The sequence below is a fragment of the Buteo buteo genome, chromosome 13, assembly GCF_964188355.1.
Source record: "Buteo buteo chromosome 13, bButBut1.hap1.1, whole genome shotgun sequence".
Lineage (NCBI taxonomy): Eukaryota > Metazoa > Chordata > Aves > Accipitriformes > Accipitridae > Buteo > Buteo buteo.
In genome coordinates, this window is record NC_134183.1 from 5920858 (window position 1) to 5945454 (window position 24597).

Consider the following 24597-nt stretch of genomic DNA (forward strand, 5'->3'; position numbering starts at 1 on the left):
AAAGAAGGATCTTAATCCAATGCAACCACAACATACTCGCTCCTCTTAACACACTAAAAGACTGGCACATAAAAGTGTTTTTAAAATGTGTACTTTTCAAAGATATCAGCGTTGTTTACAAACCTTGTGCATTTAATTATAAAAGAATTGTCATTTCCCCTCTCAGCATTGTGTGCCTCCCGCTCTGGGCCCCTACAGTATTATTACAGGCAGGACTGGTAGTTTTACCAAGATTGTCTGACACTTCCCATTAGAGGATGCTGCCTTCAGTTCCTTAGACCTCTGCCAGACTTCAACCATTCTGTTTGGATTTGTGTGTGCCAATTACATTTATGCCAAAATGGTTCTACAGTTTCCCGAAAAAGGTTCAGCGAAAATACTTTGTTTTGAACCTGTTAAAAATTTCTGGCAAACTTTTCACCAAACTGTGCTAGTGGTCTGTGCACTGGTAGAGAGGGCAGCTCCTGGATCAATGTTGTTTGCCTTCTTAAAATCTACTGTGTGCATGCTAAAGGCTGGGTGAGAAGGGGGCAATTTCAGTAAGTGATTAGGACTCAAAGTTGGGAAGGGGGCAAGGAGGTGAGGAAGGTGAGGATGAGGGAGACTGGTAGCCAAAGAGGAGAGGGGGAGAGCCTGGAAGAGGAAGGCAGCTTCAGCAGAGGCTGGCATGAACGTGTTCAGTAGAAGAGCATCGTTGAAGGGAACAGGGTAGGAGAGCACCTGTGCTGATGGTACAAACACAGCTCCAGATTCCCGAGTCCCACAGATCCTCTTCTATCAGCAAATAGTGAAGTGTGCTGGCAAAGCGCCCTGTCCCCCTTCAGCTTCTTACAGCGAGAGTAAGTTGTCATCCTCTACTCAGTCCAAGCAGCAGGACGCTGTGGGGTGCTGTCAAGTCCATTCCTACTCATTTCCAATGTGCCTGTTGTAGGGGTGGCACATCAGAAAATCCAGGTTTTCTTTTCCATTTGTTTTTAAAATTAAATGCAAGAGTTGTTTTAAGAAGCACAGTCATGGTTGCAACAATCTTTAAAGTTTCTATCCCATACTATTTTTTCTAGATTCTTTCCTCATTCAGGAGTCACTTGTTTCACCCATTTGGATTTATGCAAATGGACCCATACGTTATTTGCCACAAATTATTCCAACCTCCTGCAGAGACACAGTTAGCAACTTTTCAGGAGTTCCCTCCAGCATTGACAACTACTGCATCTGCGTGCTTCACAGAAACAAATTTTTCCCCACAAGACCCCCATGAAAGAAGAGGCAGCACTTCTTTGCAGGTGAAGGACAGAAGTATGGACATTTTAAATCAAAAGTATGCAGCCAGCCTCTCAGGTTAGCTAACACTGTAGACATTGTCTGCATTTCAAATCAACTCTCACCAACTTTTCTTGCAGGTTGGGGGCTATACACTAATGCAAGTGAGGGCCACCCAAGGTATTAAACTGAGCTCCTCACAAAAAGGGAAGCAAACATGCAGTGTGACAAGTAATGGTAATCACATAATCAAATGACTTTCTCAGAATTCTGTTGAAACTCCGTGGCAAAATCCAGTCTCTCTAGACAAAATCCTTCTGTCCTTCCTGCCAGATTTTCCCTTCTCCTCCTGCTGTTCCCCGCATCCTCTCACATCTGCAGTAAATGAGGTCAAGATCCAAGATCCTACAGACAACCGCTTCCTTCCTGATACAGCCCTGATTCAACCCAGAACTGGTCTGACCTCTGCTTTCAAAAAGGGAAAAGGGGAAAAAGAGGCTATAATGTAATTAAAGCCTGCATCTCCAGGCAGACAAGGGGGGGGGGGGGTTGCCATCTGAAGCTGGACACGTGGCCTTCGGTCAAGTGTTTGCAAGCTTTTGAAGGCTTGACTTTGCAACTCCTGCATGTGGTTAGCATAAAGTGCATGTAACATCCTACGCCTGCTGTGCCAGTAACATTCTGCTCTTCAAAAGCAATAAACAAACAAATATGAGGCACCACCAGGTAGAATTCTCCACTATGTCTACTGGACTTAAGACTCTACTCTTCTGTAAGATCCATACTCTGAAAACCTTACCCTATCTTTAGCCTGTGTGAAGGCAGCACTTAGCTCAATGAGGCCCCATTTCTGAAAGCTACTAGGAAATTAAACTTTTATTCTCTCCCAAACCAGCCGCTGCAAGATGCCTGAAAGTAGTTGTTCTTGTTCTGCACATTTCCCTTGCAGAAGCACTACACACAGAAACAGAGGGTTTGATCCTGCTCCCAGGACATTGCACAGGGATTGTCAAATTCTTGAAAAGCATGAAATCCACAGCCCTCTCAAACACCTTTCTGATTGTTTGTAGGGTGCTGCTTTCCTTACAAAGATAGGCCAAAATGGCACTCAGCGGGGACAGGGCCTGAAGAGGAGCTGCAGGGAAGAACATTCGGATAGGTATTTAATTTTGATTTAGACTTGGCTTAGGAGCACATTTCACTTCAAGACGCTGATATTCTCTGGTCCATTGGAGTTTCGTGACATCCTTTGGCATATCTGTGTATATTTTCGTTAATCAGTAATTCACATACAGTAAGGTTCCTCAAAAAGTACAATTCTTCTTTCTTTTCTTAAAGGGAACATTCCACAGAAGCATCAGAATTGTTAGCCTGTTCTGAATGAGAAAAAAAGATCCATTTTTCTTTCCTTGGACAATTACATACCCACCTTTAATAAACCAATCTCAAACAGTAGATTTTAGATAGAGCCCCTGCTTTAGATAACAGCCTCATATGGCATCCATAAATATTCCCTCACATGGAATACCACTCAAAACAAAGACAACACTTGTCTTCAAGATGCATTCATGCCACTGCCAATGTGCTCTGCAAGACTCCAGACCAAGTGAGCTCCTCTCACATTGTTCTATTTATTTGGCTAATGAGCATCCAGGACAGCATGCTCTCAGTCAGTAAACAGGTCTTGCAAAAAGCCATCGTGTAATCCTGGAAGCATATGCCACCCATGACTCATGTATCTATTACCCAGTTCTGGTACCCAAACCCATCTTGCTTGGGTGTGTTATCAAAACACAGCCAAGCGAGATTTGAAATGGCATGGAAAAGCCACGTGAAACAGGTACATTTCCTCTAACTCCCAATCAGTAGCTAATGGCAAGCCTGAGAGACAGACAACAGATGCTATCAGCTGCTCCCTGAATACATCCCTTAAGAAAACGGGGTCACTAGGCAGAGTTACAGGAACTTGCAAATCTCGTCCTCTATTTTGATCTGTTTTGTACACACAAGTCTGAACTATCTGTTGCAGTAGTTTTTTATTTTTACCTTTTTACATTTTTTGTTCACTGAAATGAAGTACACTCTTTATGTGACAAAACTAAATTCATGCTTTATAGAGGGTGATTTGTATAAAATAATCACATTTTAAGAAGTAGAGATGCCAGAATGGGGACACGCTGTTCTCATAACCTTCTAAGTAAGACTAAGTACATTTTCTTTTCTCTCTGCCTTAAATTAGGACCCTATAACATGTTTTGGAAAAAAATAACCACCACAAAACAAAACAGCAAAATCCAAAAACTTATATTTGGTTTGTTACAGCCCAGTAACTTCAGGGGTCTAATTTGCTTTTAGGTACTAGCTTTATTCCCAATGAGCACACACAAAGAAAGCACAAGGGTGTGCGGCTGCATCTTTTTCTCTATTGATAGATTCATCTTCACTTACAAAGTATACAAACACATCAGTCTCGGGTAGTCTGAAAAATGGGTCAGAGGAGGAAGGGAACACGTAACCATGGCTTAGGGAAAATTCCAGGAGAACAGACTGTTGCATACAGACATTACCCATGTGCCCATAACTACTTCTTTACAGCTGCTGCACAACACAGGTTTTTGTGGCACATTAGACGCAGGCAAAACTGGGGAACTTCAAAAAGCAAGTCTGATTAAAAGAAATGATGACACTGTGCACTAGGCAAGACATTCTTATAAATTCACTTCTAGATATGAGAGAGTCATCTAGCACCAGAAAAGGGCAGAAACTACTATGCTGAGGAGTCTCAAAAACCAAACTAATGCCTGCAAGGATTTCTGCACCCAAGAACAGCAGTCACATTTTTACAGAAAGACAAAATGAGCAAAAAAATCTCAGGGAAAAGTGACCAGAAAAAGCAACACATACCAAAATCTTTACATTTTTATCTCTTAAAAATAGTAGCAGTGAAAAAGGTTGGTGATGGAATATTTCTTGAAGAAATCCTGGAATCCTAATAGTTATTTTCCTTCTGACGTCCTCTGCAAACTGTCCATAGCCTGAACTGAGACTCTGAACACACTACATATGCATGTTCTGAATACAACATATATGCAGAACCTGTGAAGATTTTGAACTATGTAAAAAATGAAATGAAAATGCCCCAAGACACAGAAGTCAAACCTCCTTCCATCTATTGAGCAGTATGCTTATTGTAATGCCTCAGGAGGCATCTCAGCAAAACAGATCAGTGAAACTCAACTTGACTGCCATTTCTTTCAAACTCTTTTCCCCCAATTCACAAGTAATAGAGATTTTACTTTTGCTATCACATAGAGCATGGCTCTCTATTGCCAATTAATGATAAAAATATTAAGTCAATAAATTTTAAAAAATCAATACATTAAAAATAATATATATATTTGAGTGTAACCTTGAGGCCAACACGAACTGGCAAATCACTTATCAATTCACTGCATATGGGAGCTTTTAAACATACGTGTCCGCATTTTATAAATATACATAAACAGAGGACCCTGTTCACTGGAGATTTTCATTAAGAAAAGCAGAAGCCAATAGCAACCTTATTTACAGTCACCATATTTTCAATACGGTATGTTTCTTCCAGTAACGACAGCTGCAAATTTCAAAATTAGCTGCCAGTCCAGACATACCAAATAAATTTCAAACAATGTCTTGGCACTGGAACACTTCTTTAATGGAGACCCTTCTACCCCCTTTGAATACAGTAAATTTCATAGAAGCCTCTGCCCACCCAGGAACAAAGCAGTCTGCGTGCTGCGCTGGACTCAGCGCTTCCCAGCAGCCCGACAACCAGCTCAACACCATTCTCATTAAAAACAATGTGTTTTCCTACTTTCGTACGCAACGTAACACTGGTATGGAACACCACTATTTCAGGTTTATTTGGGAGGGGGGAAGTGCCAATGTACTTACTTATGACACCTTCAGCCTCTACAATACTTAACAATTTATATTAAATATAACAGTGCTTTACTAAAAGCTGATTCCCACGGAAGCAAATTGACTGGTCTGACTTCCTTTTTACAGTGGTGGTCATCCCATTCTCTATACAGGATACCTATGAGACAGCGCAGTCCTTACAGTATTTTGTTGTCCAAGGCCTTTGAGAGAATTTGGGGGGAGGACAGGACACAATCCTTCATGTTATTTCCCTCCAATTCACCGGGTCACCTGTAGGCAAAGACACTGCAGGCTCCACTGCTCCTGCAGAACTCCCACCACATGCCCCTGATGAATACGGGATAGGGTCTGCAGGAGTTGGCCATGCAGAAAAAGGTGTATCTGTGCCCAAATGAAAGGAGAAACACTGGAGAGTTGGAAAGGACTGCAAGCTGAGGGCAGCAACAATTCATAGGCTTGGAAAACTATGTGGGCTTTACCTTTTACACTCCTGTTAACTCTGATTTTCATGAAGTAGGTGGTGTTGCTACAGCAACTGTCATATCACATCATTTCTGCTGTCTCTGTCACAGAGATCATCTTATTTTATCTTAAACTCAGATATGCAGCTTTTCTTCTTCTATTCTAAAGCCCTCCATATTTTGGATATAAAAAATTACACAAAATAGAGCTGTGCCATATAAATAATATTTTTTTAAAATGTAGCAAAGCTTATAGAACATTTTTATTTGTTCTCCTTTTACAAATGCAGAAGGAATAAAGAAAACAGCACTGACCAGATTTATGGTGCTCCAGAATTTCAGAAATAAATTAAGAGCTGGTCTCATGATAAAAATGCTTTGTGCCACTTTTAATGTGTTCTTCCTACAGAAGCTAACCCTGTGTTCTTGTGCACTTCACCAGAAGTAACTCATCTATTCACAGGTGAAAATATCTTGCTTCCTCATGCCCAGGTCATTTCTGTACATAATACCACACAATTCACACCCAGCTTAGATGATGCTGCCCACCCATCGCACACAACACGCTGTTCAACTTGCGTACCTCACCCGCTTAACCTGCAGCCTGGAAGAAGCATCTACTGAAGCAGAAGTCTCAAGCCATCTTTACCTGTTTCAGAAGGTTTGTCCTAGCTGCTAGGGATGAGGTGGCCATCGGGCTTTGCAGCTCCCTTGCTCAGTAACCCCGAGAATTTGGCTCTACCTCCTTTGCCTCCATTTTGCTGCCTGGATAAGGTCTTTGAGGACTCAAGGCACAAGCAAAACTCAATAAAATCCTAATGAGGGACAGACTCTATTGAATTTTTGTTATTAACATGCATTCCAACTCGTGCACTCACAGATCATCCTTTAAAAGAATACAAAAACCAATGTGGAACAGTAGTAAATATTCAGTTACACCCTCAGGCTACTCAGGAAACGAAAGAAAGCCCTATCTATAGTCAAAGGTTATTGCACAGACCGCTCAGCTGCTAGCACAGCTCAGACCACCAGATAAAGCTCTGCCACAGCCACAGCCTAGGCTGGTGAATATTTATATCTGCTTCTTCATAAGCATTTCCAGTCACTTTCAAAACAATCAATGCAGTCACCAAATTACACTTCACTTCTACAAAGACAGGTCCTGGGCAGATGGAAATCCACCTGTGTGGATCTAATCTGTGGCCAAGAACTGTATCTTGTGTACCTGGTTAAAGGCTATGTACACAATTAAGATAACAAATGGCCCTTCAATTCTTTCAATTACTTTGCAGGCTTCATTTCAGTGCCCCAGTACTTGACAGTTATTCTTTAGCTCCATTTCCTAGAGAAATGAGTTTTGTGCAATCATGCTGTGCACATGACTGTCTAGTTTCCTCCCAACAACTTTTGAAACTGTTGGCCAATTTCAAACAAATTTGGCAGAGAGGTATACACATGTATTACTAACAAACTTTGTGAAAACAACGTAAATGAAAGAGGCTCTTAACTCCCTGGCTGCAGGAGCCTCGTTACACATCAGAGAACCCACAGGGATTTTGCTGCTCATGGAACCTATTCCTTGGGCAGGTAGTAGGAAGGAAAAAAGAAAGTATCCACCAAGTTATTATTTGTTACAGCAGCCAGGAAAGTCACTTAATCCTCTTGTTCTCTATTGGAATTGAGAATATCTTTTCACCTTATCCCACCCACTCATTTACTATTTCCAGTAATCACGAGCAAAATTATTTGTTTGACAACTGCACTGTTACTTGACAATCTCTCTAAATTCCATGCAAATGCATCTGGTATTGATAGCCATTAAAACAATCATGCACATGTCCTGTCTTAAAAATCAATGTAGAAGACAGTCAGATGTGGACAACCCAGCTGTCTGGTATCATCTGAGCATTTATTTATTCTTATAATATGTAGTGGAAACCAAAGCTCTACTAGAAAGATCTTTTTTATATTATCCACAACACTTATGCAAGCAATTTAAGTCTTCCAACCAAGACACAGTAGGAGTGTTTGGGAATCAACAAATTTGCTCTGGCAGCAATGAAACATTCATTATTGGCTTTGGAGTGGGGAAGGGTTTGGTTGGAGGGGGGAATTTATTTATTTATTTATTTTTAAAGATTTTGTTAAAATGCAAGACAAAAAGCTAGGTGAGGGATGCTGGGTAGGACTCATAGCTAAGAATCAGAGTACTCTAGATTCATGCTGGAAACTGCATGCCTCTGCTCACTTGAGGGATACATACTAACACACAGATCAGTATTTGCAAGATCAGAGGTCCCATCTAACCCTCTTCCTTCTTACTCTCACTGCTGTTATTTCAGTGTTACAAACATCCACAATTACTGAGGATTGGGGAAGCATGGGTTAAACCTAGCAAGAGAAACACCTTTCCTCTTTCTGCTTAACTGGATAATTGGTTAGCAGGAACCTGCTTGATGAGTTTCAGCAGCTCCTAGAGATCAGGCAGGACTGTTTCTGAGAGCGGCTAAAGCTGCTGACTGTATAAACATCTTTAAGCCGACCAACAGGGTACCCTTTGCTAAGGTGGGGGTTTTTGACAACTAAAATTTCCAGAAGGCAATGAAGCAGTTTGTATACTAAATATCCCTCCAAACCCAGTAAGAGCAGGGACCTAAAGTATTTTAGGCAGAATATTTTATAGATGTTATATACATAAAATTATCTTATGGTCAGAATAAATAGACGATTTAAAAAAATAAAGTGAATGAAGAAAGACTAAATCATTCTCACTGCAATGGAGAGAGCATAACAGTAAGATTCAAATGAATAAATAACAGGTTCTGCCCTAGTAATTTAAGGGGCTAAGAAAATTCTAGTCCTGAAGATTCATGTGACAAATCAAGAGGCTTCACTGGATCTGTAAAATCCTCTGGATTTATTACTTGATACTGTTTATCTATACTGCAAAGATTTTACTCAAGTAATTAGTGATTTTGAGTCCAGTTGGCTAAAAAGAAAGTACACAAGGGTTGATTTTCACATAGGGATTATCTTGTGCTATACCAGATGTGTGTGCAAGCACGTGAGGTTTTTTTTTAAAGAAACAAAAAACCAAAAACCAAAAAAACAACCCCTAGTAAAATCTTGCTGTAAATTCAAACCAGTCACAAGTCTATAGTCACCAAAGCAGCACCTATAGCAATCAGTGCAAAATACTGGAAAACATTTACTTAGCACTGTCCATATTATCATCTTCATTTCTATTCATTCACCTTGATGTCTCAATTAACTAAACACTGCAACTGATAAATGGACATTTATACACGCTGAGTTTTAACATCAAGAACCAAGCTCTCCCTTCGTGAAGCTCTGTCAGTCGACACCAGCTGAGAATCTCACCACGGGGTTCTTTCTCCCAGGTTCTTTCCTCTCTGAGGATGTAGTAAAGCCTAAGAGAAGGCGACTGTAAATTTGTATCCTGAAGAACAACATACAGATTTGGGGAAAAGTATTTCAGCTTTTGCCACTATTGATCTACTCAGACACAGCTCGAAGTGTCTGATAAAGGTACCGCAAAAACAGACTTCCAGGCTCAGTAGTGTCCATATAAAACAAACCAACAAAACCCTGCCACATTAAGAGAGATGTTGCTTCATAAAATAACAGGAACTGCTCCTCAAACACTACTACTTGCAATCATGTTTTGTACCCCCTCCCCAAGTGTTCTTTTTTAACTATTTTTTCATACAAGTGTGCCCTTAGAGATGTTGGGGTTTCAAACCCAGAGCCAACTTTCCAAAACATGCTGTATTTTGAAAAGCCCATTTTTGTTTCACAGAGAAATAAATGAGTTTGCATTATAAAGCCTTTATCCCCCCCAAACCCAAAGCCTCCCATACAGTTAAAAATCAAATCCAGCTTTATTTTCCTGCATGAGTCAGGCTGCATGCAAACAGCTTCAGAGGAAGGCAAGCTTGGGGTGGAGAATAGAACTGAAGTAAGAAATCCAGAGAGGGATACTTATTCTTCTAACAGCACACTCCTATTTCCCCAAGACATTTGCTAATATTTTCATTTTAAAACTAGAGGAAAGCCACCCCCTTCCCCCCAAAAGAAGTTTTAAATATTGTAAAGACACACAAGGACACACTTTATTATTTTAACAATTATTGCTATTTTCAGAGCTCCAGCACAGCTACTTCCTTCCATAATTGGACTTCAATCAAAACCTAGTGAAGCTTTTGATCTTGGAAAGAGTAACAACATAGCTCTGTTATCAGCACATAGGGGGCAAAGAGTAGGACATCCAGAATTTTTCAATAAAAGAAAGTTAATTGCTTTGACTTATATTTATCAAAGGTCATGGCTACAAGTTCTGAGTGCACATATGTAACGGTGCACACTGAGAAATCTTTTATAGAGTGGGATTATACTATCTGTGTGCATTAAAAAAAAAAAAGAAGAAAAAAAGCAGCAAACAATGCTAGATTACTATCCAAATATACCCCAGTGGATGTCCTGCCAAATAGCAAATATGTGGCTGTAAGCTCCAAACTGAAATAAAAGCTTGGCCAGCAGCCCAGAGCTTCACTGTATTTTGCTCAGCTAGCCATAGTCTGGCAGAACAGAGTGAACACATTCTCAGCCACGTGATAAAGAAGCCCGTCGGGCCAAGCTGATTTCCTTGTGTTGGTTAAATGTGATCTTCAGACTGTACACACCAGCGGCTTTGGGAAAACGTGAGAAAGTGGGAAACAACAAGCCACAGGCTATAAACTGAAGGGCATCAAAAAAATTACTCCAAGAGTTTGCTTAAATGCTAGTGTTGCCAGTGCTGTATTTTAACAAGGCGTTAACTGGCCTCATAGGGCTGAGGACATTTGGCAAGGGTGCTGAGCACTAGGCATTCACCTGGATTTCGACAGGAGTTACACACCATCAGCTCCTTCACGGATGCAGACCCTGAAAGGACCTGACTTGGAAAAAGCACTGTAAATTCTTAATTGTAGAAGATTATGAGAGCTTCCAATCAGTGGCTCAAAAAATGCAAAACTCTGAATGACTTCAGATTCCACACTCAGGAGAATCAGAGGTGCTTAGGCCTCTCAGGATGGGGCCCAATACAGGAAGGGTATGACTCTGATGGTGGTATACATCCCCTATGGTTCAGATTTTGCTGACGCTACTTAAATAGCCACCGAGTAGCACTACTGAACACAGAGACGCATTAAGTGAGATAGAATTTGGCCAAAGAATTTGATGTGAAAAACATGCAGGGTCTAATGGGATAAAAGCTGCCTTGATGATAAGGTTTATTTTGATAGTAGTGATAATAACGGTTTTAAATAACCGACTTAGGAAGAGACAAACAGCATCCCTGGCCAGCATCAGAGGTGCATGTGACTCGTGAGAGCGTGTTACATGTGGAAGCAGAAAGAAAAGCCTCTGAACACAAGACCTCAGAAGTACATCCCTGCTACAGATAAGAGCAACTCAGATGAAACAGTCATGAGAGTACATAAGAAGAGAGATTTGTTTACTTTCTTACAGAAATAAATTGATAACCTAGACACGTGCAGCAACTGGTGAAATCAGACACACATGAGTTGACAATTACACCTCCAGTTCTTTCCTTCTATTTGGCTAATGATTTCTCTTCACGTGTTCAGAGCAGCTTCCAGACAGAGACTACCACAATTTTCAACAATTACTTCAACCATGTCGCACTGAGAAAATTGAACAGATAAGTTTGGAAAAGTGTTTCTTAAACCTGGTGATGAGTCCAGTCCAACAGAAAGATCAGCCGTTCTGAGAGCAGCCACATGATTACAGATGCAGGAACATCAGGTCTCAAAGTCTGGACAATCCATGCCCTCATTTTCTAAGTGCCAAGACACCAACAGCTAAGGTGTTTCAAGCAGACACCCAAACCACAGCTGTCCAACTTTTGTAACTGAAGGCTTATGGTTTAACCTCCTCAAAAGGTGAATATGCAGGTTAACTTTAAATATGCTGCACTCTTTCCTAATTCTCTCATTTAAGTATACAGCTGAGTGATGCAGGTGTTCACGAGGTCAACCTCCTGCTCCATTTTACTCAATTTGTGTTGCTCTCAAAAAAAGGCTCGATTACCAGACTACTACCACTTCAGAAAAAGCTTCCTCTAATGAGCAAGCCCCCTTGTTTTTTGCCTATGTGAATTGCAGTAAGGCACTGTAACAACATATGGCTAAGGGACATGACACAATCTTGATATCTGACCTACTAACCTTATCTGTTATTTATGCTCTTCTCTTCCACGAGAAATAATCTTCACTACAGGCAGGGAAATTAATTCCTTATTTTTCAACGTACATGTATTGATAGAGAGGGCAGGCCCCTAGACAGTTGGTGACAAAGGCCATATTATGGTCAGTCCCTTGTGACTAACCCGCTTGGATAGCTGTGGTCCCTGGAGAAGTCTGGAAATCAAGAGTGGGAATTAAACAATGGTGCCCTAAGGTATTTGTAGTTTCAATCCCCAAAGTCTGCACACTCTTTACTAGCCTTCAGAGCAGTGATCACCCAGCTCAACAGGGCTCTGATTCTGGCCACCTTTCTTTAGCTGTCTAGTTGCAGTCAGTCATTACTCCACCCTCACTCTGCAGCAAGCAAAGAGAACTGCTAGCCCAGCATATAAAATGGATACACCAAATTAAATTCTCTCAGTATGTATGTAACACAAAAAAAAACCCCAACCCATTGAGCAAATACATACTGCTGTGAAAATTTTACTTTGACATCAATATGCTGCTGTGGTGTACTTCAAACAATAGTGAACTCAGCACTTGCAGTTATTTCAGCTATCTGATTTTTTTACCCTTCCAAAGTTAAGCTCAAGGCAATATCTTAGACACAGTTTAAAAAGAAAAGGGGGCAGAGAAAAAAAAAATTGCAACATTTCCCAGTAAATTTTCTCCAGCTTAATCCTGAGAAAGTAGGAAACTCTTGAGTGTCTTTTCATACAGCTTTTTTTTTTTTTTTTTTTTTTTAAAGACACTTCATATAGCATAGGCCACTGCCAGACCAAACAGGCTTTCAGGCCTCAGATAAGTGTTACCTTACCGCAAAGGGCATCGCAACGTCTTGATGCTGTGCTGGAAACAGAACGCAGGAACGTAAAGAAGTTCTAACAAATTTGTAAATGCTCTAACAAATATGTGCGTTCAGGGGTAGAGGGAATGGGACGCTAGGAGCAGGGGAGTCCACCCAGCAGCGCTGCATTATGCTGTGAGCGTGTTGTGTCATTACAGCTTTATCCTGACACACCCATATTTACAGCACACAATGTACTGTACAATTCACAATGCCAAGAAACTCAACATATCTAATCTGGCAGAAAAACAAAGTCATATCAGGTTAATCCAATTCTTAAATTGCACAACTTTGAAAAGCCAATAGGAAACAAATCTTCCCCTAGCTTGTGCTCCCCCTAGTCCCCCTCCCAACACACATACCCTGCCACGACCTACTTTTCCTCTTTGATCCCTCAACATTTTTAGCCCACTCTCACTCTCCGCTGTTTCTCGTTCACTTCTAACCTACCTCCACCCCAGACCCCGGTGGCAGAGTGGAAAGTTACGCTGATTAGAGCGAGCTGTAAAAGGCAGCTTTGTGCGCAGCGCCCCAGCCAAAATGCCCTGTGAAGAATGAATGGCAAGACGCATACACAAGGTCACTTGGACACTTGCCCACATGTGATACTGCAATAATTGTGATAAGATAACAGGCCTTAAGTTTGAAGTTGGCTGACTGCAAGGTAGTTTCAAACAAGACAGCAGAGCTGGGGTGTTTCTGCTGCACAAGAGGAACAGGATATACCAAGGTTGCATAAAAGTTCAGAAAATTTTTAGGTAAAATAATTGTGCTTGACTTTGGAGAGGACCATCATCGTTCCATTGACTGGGTTCAGCACTTTCAAGATCTTGCCTACAAACCTTATAGCTGGTTTTCTAACTTTTTAAATGAAAACTTGGAGTCTCATATAATCACAAGATTCCAGGAGCTGAGGATTTTAAAGGAAGAACAATGGTGGAAAAAAGTTTGACACCCACACCCCCAACACATGGTAAACCAATTAAAAGTGGTTTCTTGCAGAGTCATTTCACAAAGTGAACTGAAATCTAAAAGGGTGTCCAACTTTCCCAGAAGCATTTCACACAGATCAGGCATTTTAAAGGTCTTGTGCATTTTCTATGTCAGAGAATTTACACATTTACATTACAGCTCTTCCTGCTCAGTAACATATTCCTGCCCTATCCACTCATCTATTTTCATGAAATTTTAGGAATGTAATTATTCTTTCAGAATCACAACTTTCTTGCCACATTCCGTTAAAATCAGCAAGTATACTCAAAAATCACAAAGCAGGAACATGCAAAAGGCCACGCATACCTAGCATGACTGGATATGGTTTGTTTTCATAGCAAACCAGGCAAAAAAAAAATACCCCAATGCTCATCTATCATAGCAAGCAAGAGCTGCAAGAGTTACATACACAAGATGGCCAAATGCCCCACGCTGCAACGAGGGGCCGCAGCCACAGGGATTGCAGATGTCAGTAACATCTATATTTCCACTATGCAGCACAAAGAGGGAACAGTGGTATGTCCGATTGCTGCAGGGTCCCTCAAATTAAGTCAGTTTAACCCTCTCTGTCTTGATGAGGAACAGGATTTGGTTTTGAGTGCTTAGTTCCTACTTACTAAGCATTAGAAGCTAAGCACACAGCTGGTTTTTAACCAGACTTCTTGCTGGAGTACGACTCATTTCCAAATGTTGAAATAGCAAGTTTGTAAAATGACTAAATTGCTTTAAGTCACCTCCTGTTTCAATGCAGCCCTCTCGCTTTGAGCCTGCGTTTTATATTCTGCAGCCCTGAGTAATGTACTTCTTCCACAAGAAGGTTTAGTGCTATTATTTCAGTAATTTTGCTGTGCTAAAAATATTGATTGCTCTGTCAAATGTTGTGCTCCACTATTTTTTGTTTAGAAGTTTCACATTATTGTTCCTTCGGTTTTTCAAAATGCAATCTACAGTTTCCTTCCTTACCTCCTTAGAATCTCAAGTTCTAAGCAGTTACTAGTGGGACTGCATTTAATTTGTTTTGAGTGCTTTCATCTGTGTCACGATTGCTAAGTTACCAGGTCACCTCAAATATAGCAATGTCCACATACAAGAATTAAATAAGTGGGGAGCCTTGCAAGCAATTAAAAAAAAAAATTTTAAGATCCAACCATTGCCACACAAAGTAATGAATCTTGCTATGGACGGAGAACGCCGTTCATTCATTTGTTTATTAAATTCAGGAGTACCAACCAGTTCTGTAATGAATTACTTAATCTTTGACCTATTGTCCACAGCCATGTTCCAGAACAAAGAATTTATAGCAAGCTGAGCTCCCTAAGGCTAATTGGAAAAGAACACTTTTTTTTTTTAAACCATTCTCCATCCTCAACAAATCTTTGCCAAACTATGTATTTTTGCCTCTCTGCTTATACACCTACATATCTAAGGATGACATTTTGTTACAGTTGAGTTATTGCTGTAGTTCACTCTAGCTTCTACTTGTAGTAAATGCATGCTAATACATTGCTCTGTGGGTTCCTGTCAAGTTTTGTTTCAGTAATAATCTGGATTTTTATTCCAGTTAATAAGGACCTGAGTTTTCTAGGACCCTAACGTAATTTGGATTTTTTATTTCCTCCTACAAATGGTCATACACCAAAACACAAGCAAAGAGCTTCAAGATCCTCAATGCCCATTTTCACTAAAAGTCAAGTAATATGAACAAGAGAATACTACCAGTAAGATGAAGAGCTAAAGCTGTTTCTCTCAAAGTTGAGCAGAAAACCCTGAAGCAAGAGCATGCCACATCAGAGAAGCTAAGCAATGGTGTTGGACAGTATACAGTGAAAATCTGGGCCAAATTTAGCCCTGGCAAGATTTAGTTCAGAGAATGGGACAGGGAAGCATAACTGCACAACAGCTTCAAGTGTGTCAGAAACACAAGAGGTTGAACAATAACTTGTATTAGTTTAAAACTTCATGGATAGCACCTCAGCTATGCAAAGCTGAAGTACTATGAAAAGCCCTAGCAGAAAAGGGGAAAAAAAAAAAGGGGAAAAAAAGAAAAAAAAGGAAAAAAAATGAAAGAAAGAAATGTTGCAACACATGCTGCCTTACCTACCTGTGTTAGCTCTCCCCACATTAGCTCTGAAGCTTTCAGGACCAAATTCAGCTTTGTGATATAGACAGCTTCTTTAATGCCATTTGTTCACAGATTAAAAAAAAAAGCAATACAAGCTACAATATCTGCTTGTCATGCATTCATTTTGACACAGTTGTGCATTTTACATTCACTTTCTATACTAACTCATTATGTATAACTTACTCCATTAAATGGAGTAGACTTGAGGTTTAAGTAAATGTTTTTTTCACAGCTTTCATTATCTACTTAGCATAGAAGAGATCAAACCACAGTTCTTCTTGAATATAACTTAATTGAAATACTCTGATCAACCCAGTCTTCCGTGGAATTCAGACAAAATACTGAAAATACATTTTATTTCTTATGAAAGTGAGACTTCAAAAAAAATAAACTTATGATCATGTTTGTGTGATACAAATACTAAATAGTTCCATAGTGCACTGCCAGCCAACTAAGCTTCTGCTTTCATAATGCTCTAAAGTACTCTTTACTGATGACAAGTACATCCTTTCATCCTGAGAAAACTCCACTGGCGCACTGAGAGCCGTTACCCCCCTTAAAAAAAAAATCCAGAAAGATGAATGACAAGAGAGTGAATGGTGACATTTTGCTGCTCCACCTAGGAGTTGATAGAGAGCAGTCAACAAGCTGCTTGCCTGCTGAGCAATACTGAAATCAGTAAGACCACATGAGGTGTAAAGTACTCATTGCTGAGATTAATTGGGCAGAATCTGGCCACTGCTAGCTCCCACAATTGCCAATTTGCTGTCATATAAATATGTAAAGATTGAACATTTTAATGTGTTTCCTAGTAGCTTCATCTAATCAGATAATATCAATGTCTTCTTTGTATATATCTCCTGACGAGTTATGTATAATTATAACATATTGTTTTATGAAATACTTGAGGGTATACTTGCTTCTTAGGAAAAAAAAAAAAATCTAATCACTGCACTAGAGAATCATTCAATCAAACACTCTCCAGTACACTTTGAGATGGGAAGCAAGTCTCCAAGAAAGACACTGTACTTTTTCTAGGTAATTGCAGCAAGTTCGACACTCGGACATCCTTGAAATGTCTTTCTAAGGGGACAACCCCCCCCTACTTGTTCCCTCCGCGTATCCTAACACTGGCCTTGCCTAAGTAGCTCCATCTGTGTGAAAAGCACTATTCCTGATGAGAACTGAAGAGTCAGGCCAGATATATTTTAAAAGTATAGCATAAACCCCAAGATATTTCATGCTGTTTACTGTTTGAACTCTGAATTAAACTTCAAGTTCTTTCATGCAGTCAAGTAATTATTTAACCAATAATCAACATTTAACAGTGAATATTAAAATTAGATCTCTTGAAGGAGACACAGTGTTCTTGCTTCTAGCATTAACAAGGCTTGTGCGTTCAGCATTTTTTTCCCGTTATCATGTGACAGGCTATATTTAATATTTGCCTGAATATATTTTGCATCTTCCTTTGATCCAGAAAGCAGTTCTGTGAGGCTTGTCTGCATGTTGCATCTCCCTTGCCGCGGCAGTCCAGAGCAAAGCTTTTCCATTTCACTGCAATTTCGGCATCGCCTGGTAATGGCAGGAGCACACAGCCGTGCGTGCATGCCTGCTGCTCTAGCAAAAGCCATGCTGAGCAGGCTGCACAGGGGACTGCCACGTGCCTAAAGCACATGGTCATGCAGGCAACAGCCACCCAGAGCCTCACGTGAGAGTCAATGTGAAGAGCAGCTCTCGGTACCAGCATGCCTGACGGTTTAGCTGGTCATTCTCATGTTGTCACGTGGGAGACCAAAGGTCAGGAAATTCCCAGCTCCTCTGGATGCTGGAGGTAGAGTCCTTCGACTCTAAGAGAGGGGGCTCACACTGTGGCTCATGCAACACCTAGTAACTGCTTGTAAACAATGATTAAAGCTTAGGAAAGGATTCCACATACAAGCTGGCTGCTGGGAATGCTGCCCTTCACACTACAAAGGCTGTACTGGAAGAGGAGGTCACATTAAGAAACACAGGGGAAGGAAGACTGCAATAAAGGGAGTGTTGCACACACACCCTTTTGTGGGCTGCCCCCTTCACCAAGTCATCCCCAGGATGCAGTTGGGAGGCTGGATGGAGCAAGAACAAACCTCTCCTAGTTGGCTGCTCTGCCTACTGCAAACAAGAGTTAAAAGAAAATGCCAAAACCCACCCAATCCCACCTACTGTCAATCATTACAGTTCAGTATCTATATAAGAAGTAAAAGGTAATGGATACTGCACTCTAGGTGAAGTATCTTGGCTGAATAAATAAAACACAGCATTTAATAAAATCTTTGTGTTCTTGGGGGGTAGGAGGTATAAGTACACTTCACATGGAAATAGTTTTCAGCTTTTTGATTAATGTACCCCTAAATCTTTTTTTTTTTAAAACTGAAAGTGAAGATTTGTAGTTACTGCACACAGGTGTATTTCTGCAGCACATTACAAAGCTTGTTTTTCTTTTTTTTCTTTTCTAAAATAATCTTTGGCAGATCCTTTGCAAGCAGTCTAAGGCACCCAGCCATCCAGGCAACACGGACTAAGAACTACTGTCATAGGAACGCAAAGAATGAGAGAGTTTTTTCAATGCCTCCGACAGCCCTGTTCTCCTTAAGGAGCAGGGCAGTAACAATAAGCAGGTTATCACTGTGTCAGCAGCATGCCCATGACATGGCCCTACATCCAAGACTTTGGTGGCAAACAGCAAATTCAGATCTAAAAGTCCCAAAAACCTTCTAACTAGGGTCTTCCACCAGACTTAGCTGATGCTTCTGAACTCTAATTCACTCCGTTCAAACCCTTTACAGTAGCTGCCCCATTCACCCAAATAAGGGCTACACAGGGAAGAGAGCCAGGTAAAAGCAACCACCAACTAGTTACCTGCAAAATATGAACCTACCTTTACATACAAACATCTACAAATACTCCAGATTTCCTTAAAGGACCCTGCAGTTAAACGGAAACATTCCACTGAAAAACTGGCAAAAGACAAAACAAGGTGTGCAACAGATGAAGAACCACGAAAACGTGTTTGCAGTAACAGGCTACTTTAAAAGCTAACTGTATGAAACCTGTTTTTCTGAGGGAGACTACAGATTTCAACCAACTAACCAGCATCCAATACAGAGAGAGAAAATAACTTTTAAATGCATCTACAAGTTACAGTGAATGGTCCTTCGCAATGCTAAAATAAATGAAAATACTATTTTTTATTAAAAAAAAAATCAGTACTGTGAAAAAGAAATACATCAGATTCCAATCTTGCAACAGCCATTACCCTGTGTCCTTCCTCTTCGAAAGAAAACCAGTATTTGCCATATGTACATTCCCCAAACAGAAATTTATGGGAAAATAGATGCTTGCTTTATTCTTTGCTGTAGTCCAAAGAACAGACGATAAACTGGTGAGCCTAAACATTTTTCCATTGACCAGACAATCTGAGCTGGAAATACAGATTTAAGTTAAATTTATAAGGAACCTTTTTGTTGTTGTTGCTATGTTTTTACCTTTGGGGGGGGCAGGGGGGAGAACAGTCAGGATTTTTGTAATGTCATGTTTACAGTCAGGGTCAGCTCAGCTTTGCTGAGCCTGATGACACTTCTCAGTGAATGCCAATGCAGATTTCCAGATCTCTTCCAGAGATGGTATAAAATACATATTTGGTCAATACCATCAGCTTCTGAAGACAGATAAGGCTTGCATTTCAACACACACACAAAATTAAATCTTCTTATACCACTCTTCTATAGACCCTCTATGTCCGAGATACACCATGTACGTACATGAGTCACATTCAGTGTTCCACGTGCCTGCGTACAACCTCCCCCATACACAGTACGTGCAGGTATAGGAGTTTTGACCAACTGCACGTGATACGCTGATGCTAAATGCTGCAGAGCCATTTAAAGTAAGGACTTAAGCAGTACAGGATTTGACCCTTCCTTCAGCCAGAGTCCACACGCTCAAACAGGCTTCCATTGTAAGACAAAATTCAGAGGACACAGCAATGAAATATTTTTAGAAGAATTACTATCACCTAAAAAATTCAGTTTTCCTAAAAATAGTACGATCACGTGGAACTGATTTTTATTGAAATTGTATACTTTTTACTATGTGGTTTTGGATTTATTACAATAATAAAAATCACAACAGCCATGCATACCGGAATGGTAGCTCACACCAATTAAAACACCTTTCTTCATGTGACAGTTTAAAAAAAATGTATTTTAAAAGTCTTAAGATATATTAAACAAAAGGCTCTATTATAATGATTTTAACATTTACCTCCACACTAACTTTCTTATTTCCAAGCAGCACATTTGCCTTGGCACTTCTATGACAACCTTAAATGCTCCTTTTTACTTTCACTAAAAACTTGGTTTTTAAAACATATACTGTCTTATTTTAAAACTTGCTCAAATGCTAAACTCCAAGATTATCTTCTCTTCAAAACAGATTGTCAAAGTAAGATTTTTACACAACAGCACATAAAAATTTCAACAACCTGATGATAAACCAGACTACTGTCACTTAAGTCATAGTACCTATCTGTAATGGCAGGGAGGGGGGGAAGAAAATACTATTTTAAGAAATGGAACGGGGTCCCTTTTAAACAACACTTTAACAAAAAGCTTATATTATTCTTAAGGCAAGATGGTGTAGGGAAAAAATACCTGCAAATTTAGATGTTTTATCCCACCCCAAGAGACATGAATTCTTTTAGAACAGTAAAAAAAGTACACAGTTTCTAGTGAGGAAAGTTTGTAACCCTGAGCTGCAGATGGCTCAGGAAAAAAAAAAACCCAAAATAATCAATGAGTTGAAAAGTCATGCGGACAGCTGATTACAAATAAATTCTGACAGGTGATCGTTAAAAGCCTGGCTCATAAGCAGGCTTCTCTGCAAAAAAAAGAATGAGGACAGATTATCTGATTTTAATTTTATGTGTGCACATGCGACAGAAAATGGTGTAGCATATACGTACTATTTTTAAAAACTGACTCAGAAAAAGCAAGGATTTTTTTATATTCTGCTCTTGCCAACTCAAAATATATTTTATCTTTGGGAATCCTTATAAGTTACTAGTTAACTATGAAATGCCTTGAAAATGAAATACGAAACAAAGTCAAATCAATATAAAGTAAAAGTAAATGAAATCCACAACTAAACACACACTTGACCTGAGGCCAAGGAGTCTGTTGACAGGTTTGGAGTGTTTTGGGGAGTGTTTTCTTTTTAATGAGAAAAGAATGTTGCAGACTTGTAAGACTTTTCTATTTCATCCTGCTCCACAACTTTTGTCCTTCTATTTATTTATTCTGCCTCCTTATCAGATGATTCTGACAATGACTTCGCACGCTGAGCATGGCAAACGATCAAGCAGAAGGGTGAGGAGTGGTTTCCTGCTCCCAAGAGCACACTTTGCTCTAGCAAACCTTATGAGAGCAGAAGAGCACAATAAATAAAAGTCACCCTTGGTCATCTTTAAGAAAAAAAGGCAAAGCTCCACGTTTTCCAAACTTCAATGTTGACACTATTCCACTGACCGTGATCTCAGCCATACTGGTGTCAAACCAGAGCAGTTATTCTGGATTCTTGCTAGTGTCTCTAAAGGGATGATTACAAGTGCTAATAAACTAATAGAAGATTTCCACTGACATCAAACAGGTTTGAATCATGCATTACAATCAGAACTTGGACTCCATGATGTTTTCTTTGCCTACAGCTTAAGGTGACTATAGATGTAATTTATCTACTCAGGTCAGAGTTACACTCAGTTTATGCTAATTTAAGCAAGATTATAATGCAGTTCCAAAATTTAGTTCCTGCCCCATGTACTGTGGTGAATTTTTACTTTCTCAATAGAGAACAAGATTATGGCCAATATTTCAAATAGAAAGTATTGTCTTTAACTTCAAAATAATTGCCCACTCCTGTGTTCTCACATCAAATATTGGCAAAAGGAATATTCTCTTTCAGAGTCCTTCTCCCTGTTCATTCAACACCATGGCATCTATGCACTACTATTCTGTTTGTGGTCTTTTTATTTGCTAATAGCTAGGCTATCAATGAAGAAAAAAAGATAGGTAGTTTCCTTGGAATTCCCACAGCTTCCTTACATAATTTAAACAAAAACCCCTGTGGAGCAACTTGGCAATAACTAAAGCTATTATTTTTATTTTTTGGAGTGTGAGTAACTTGAATCATGTCAGCCCTCTCTAAGGTGTCTGTCAACCATACAGGGAGAAGCAGTGATTTACACTGAAGGAGGGCTCATACCAAAATCCATAGGAAGTTCTTAGGGCTGATTTACCTGGTCTGACCGGGCTCTGCATGCAGTTCTGCGACACCATGCCTGGATGGACTGAAGTAGAAGCCCTGCTGCTGAGGTCCATGACAGAAGGTGATGCTGAGGTAGCTTGCTGGAGACCTGACTGGTGTGGGCTATGCTCGTGCTGGTTTGGGCTGGGTGGAATGCCATTTTCTGAAAGGAATTCTTCCAGGTCCATGTATTCCAACTGGAAAGTGTCTCCATCGTATGGCAGTGTCTTGTCCCATAATGTTGGGCCCAAGAAAGCTGACTGAGGGACTGTGGTACTGGTGCTGTCATCGTCTAACTTCTTCTCTTTGTCTTTTTCTTTACCGAATGCTTAAACAAAACACATAATAAAGATATAAGAGCTAAGCAATTAAAATATCAGCTACTACTACTACTTCAATTATTTCTCCTGCACTCTCAGTTGTAAGAAACAAATACTCCCTTCATAAAAATAATTCCTTTGATGCAATCCATTTGGTAGAGAATTGAAGGGTCATGCCAACTGAGCATCTTTGCTGGATCCAACCGTCTTTTTGAGATTTTCCTGTATTTTTAGTTAACAGTTCCACTGCATGCTTTGAATGTCAGCTTCAATAAGTACTCAACAGACTTAAAAGTGAGTATGTGGAAGCAAACTGGAAGATATTATGTATTCTGTTGAGAACAGTCTTAACCTAACATCCCCATAATTTATTATCCTCTCATAAAGTCCCGGTCTTGCTAGTCCTTACACATGGACAGCAGTCCTCAAATTCAGTACTTCTTAACATTGTTGTAAGCTAGTAACGTACAATAACAGTGAAGTCTGACAGAGTATGTATTTTGATGTGCAGAAGAGCTTATGAAAAATTCAAAGGTAGAAGCAAAGCAAAAAAATAAAGTGATGCTTCCTACAGTATCCACCAATTTCAACACACATTTTTGAAGGGAAACACCCGATTTCTCTATAAGATTTGCAAGAATCTGAACCAGTAAAGCTTCCTGTCAACTACCATGCCTTCTTAACATTTTGTTTTTAACCACATGCAACAACCCCAGTGAAAAGCTGCAAGTCGCTTCGCAACAAAACTCAGAAACCTTGGCTCTGCAAGACCTTTCACAAGTTTGTTTTCTAACGTGCATTTGATTCATTAGCAATACAAGGTGCAATTACGCCCGCGCTGCCTTAGCCTTCCGAAAAGTTGAAACTTTCTGTTAAAACGCCTTTCAGTTACACGGGGCCAGGTTTCACCGAGGGTGGTTGTTAAGCGGCGGAGCAGGACGGAGCAGCCGCCGGACCTCGGCTCAGGCTGGGAGGGGGGGGCCCCGAGCCGCCACCCCCCAACACTTCACCCGAGGCAAATCGCGCCCTTTTAATTTATTTTTCCAGGCGGCCGGAGCCGGCCCCGCAGCGGCGATGGAAAAACCGAGCGCCTTCCGTTAGGTCAGGCCGACTGCGCCCATCGCTCACCGCCTAATGCCCTTACCGAAATCATCCCATTACTTAATCGCCTTGGGGGGCAGGGGAGGGGGTGGTGGGAGGGAGGGGAAAGGAGGGAAAGCGAGGCAGCGGTCCCTGAGGTGACAGCAGGATGGGGGACCGCCATTTCGGGGCGCCTGCCCTCACCGGGCCGGGCCGTGAGGGGGCCCGCAGGCGCCGCGGAGGGGCAGAGCCGGCCCCCCGGGGGGGTGGGAGGGAGGGCTGCCCAGGGAAGCCTCACCGTCTTCGTGAGCGAGCGGCAGCTTGAGCGGGTTTTCCAGCAGGGACTTCAGCACCCCGTAGGTGGGAGGTAGGAAGGTGGGGTTCAGCGGGAGCGGCCGCGACATGGTGGGCTTTTCCCTCGGGGGCAGCTGCGCGGCAGCGGTTCCTTCCCTTTCCTCTCGCGGCGGCGCAACGCTACGAAGGGCGGTGAAACGGACGCAGAGCCGAGCCGAGCCGAGCCGAGCCGAGCCCCGCTGGCGAGGCGCGCCTGGAGGCCGCCGGAGCAGGGGAGCGGGAGAGGCCCCTCCGCCGCGCAGCTCCGCCGCCGCCGCCGCCGCCCGCGCCGCTCCCGCCGCCCGCTCTGCGCCGCGCGCCCCGGCCGCGCGCCCATGTGCAGGCGCTGCCGGCGCTGACGTCAGGCGCGGCGCGGCACCGCCATTGGAGCGGGGGGCGCGGCGGACGGTCCCGCCCCCCTCCCCCGCCCCGCCCCCGCCCCCGGCACGCGCGGCGGCCGTTACCCGCGCGGGGGCGGGAGGGTAGGGGGGGGAGGCAGGGAAGAGGTTTCGCCAGGCCCGGCCCGTGGATGTCGGCGGGGAGCGCGGCCGAGCCGTTCCCCCCCCCCCCCGCCCGCGGGGAGCCGCGCCTGGCGAGGCCGAGGCCCGGAGCCGTCTCCCCGGTAACCGGGAGGAATGTTAATGAGTTT

General features: G+C 41.6%; 1 protein-coding gene across 1 annotated transcript in view; it reads right to left on the reverse strand.

Annotated features, from left to right (window-relative positions):
* The window catches only part of HLF (HLF transcription factor, PAR bZIP family member), a 38190-nt gene extending 13964 nt beyond the window's left edge, over positions 1-24226 (reverse strand). Inside the window, exons 1-2 of the mRNA XM_075044393.1 lie at positions 23914-24226; positions 22208-22543 (exon numbers count right to left, since the gene is read on the reverse strand). Of these exons, the coding sequence (XP_074900494.1) occupies positions 22208-22543; positions 23914-24019 (442 nt within the window). The 5' untranslated portion in view covers positions 24020-24226. The remainder of the gene's footprint in view (positions 1-22207; positions 22544-23913) is intronic.
* Positions 24227-24597: the final 371 nt, after the last annotated feature.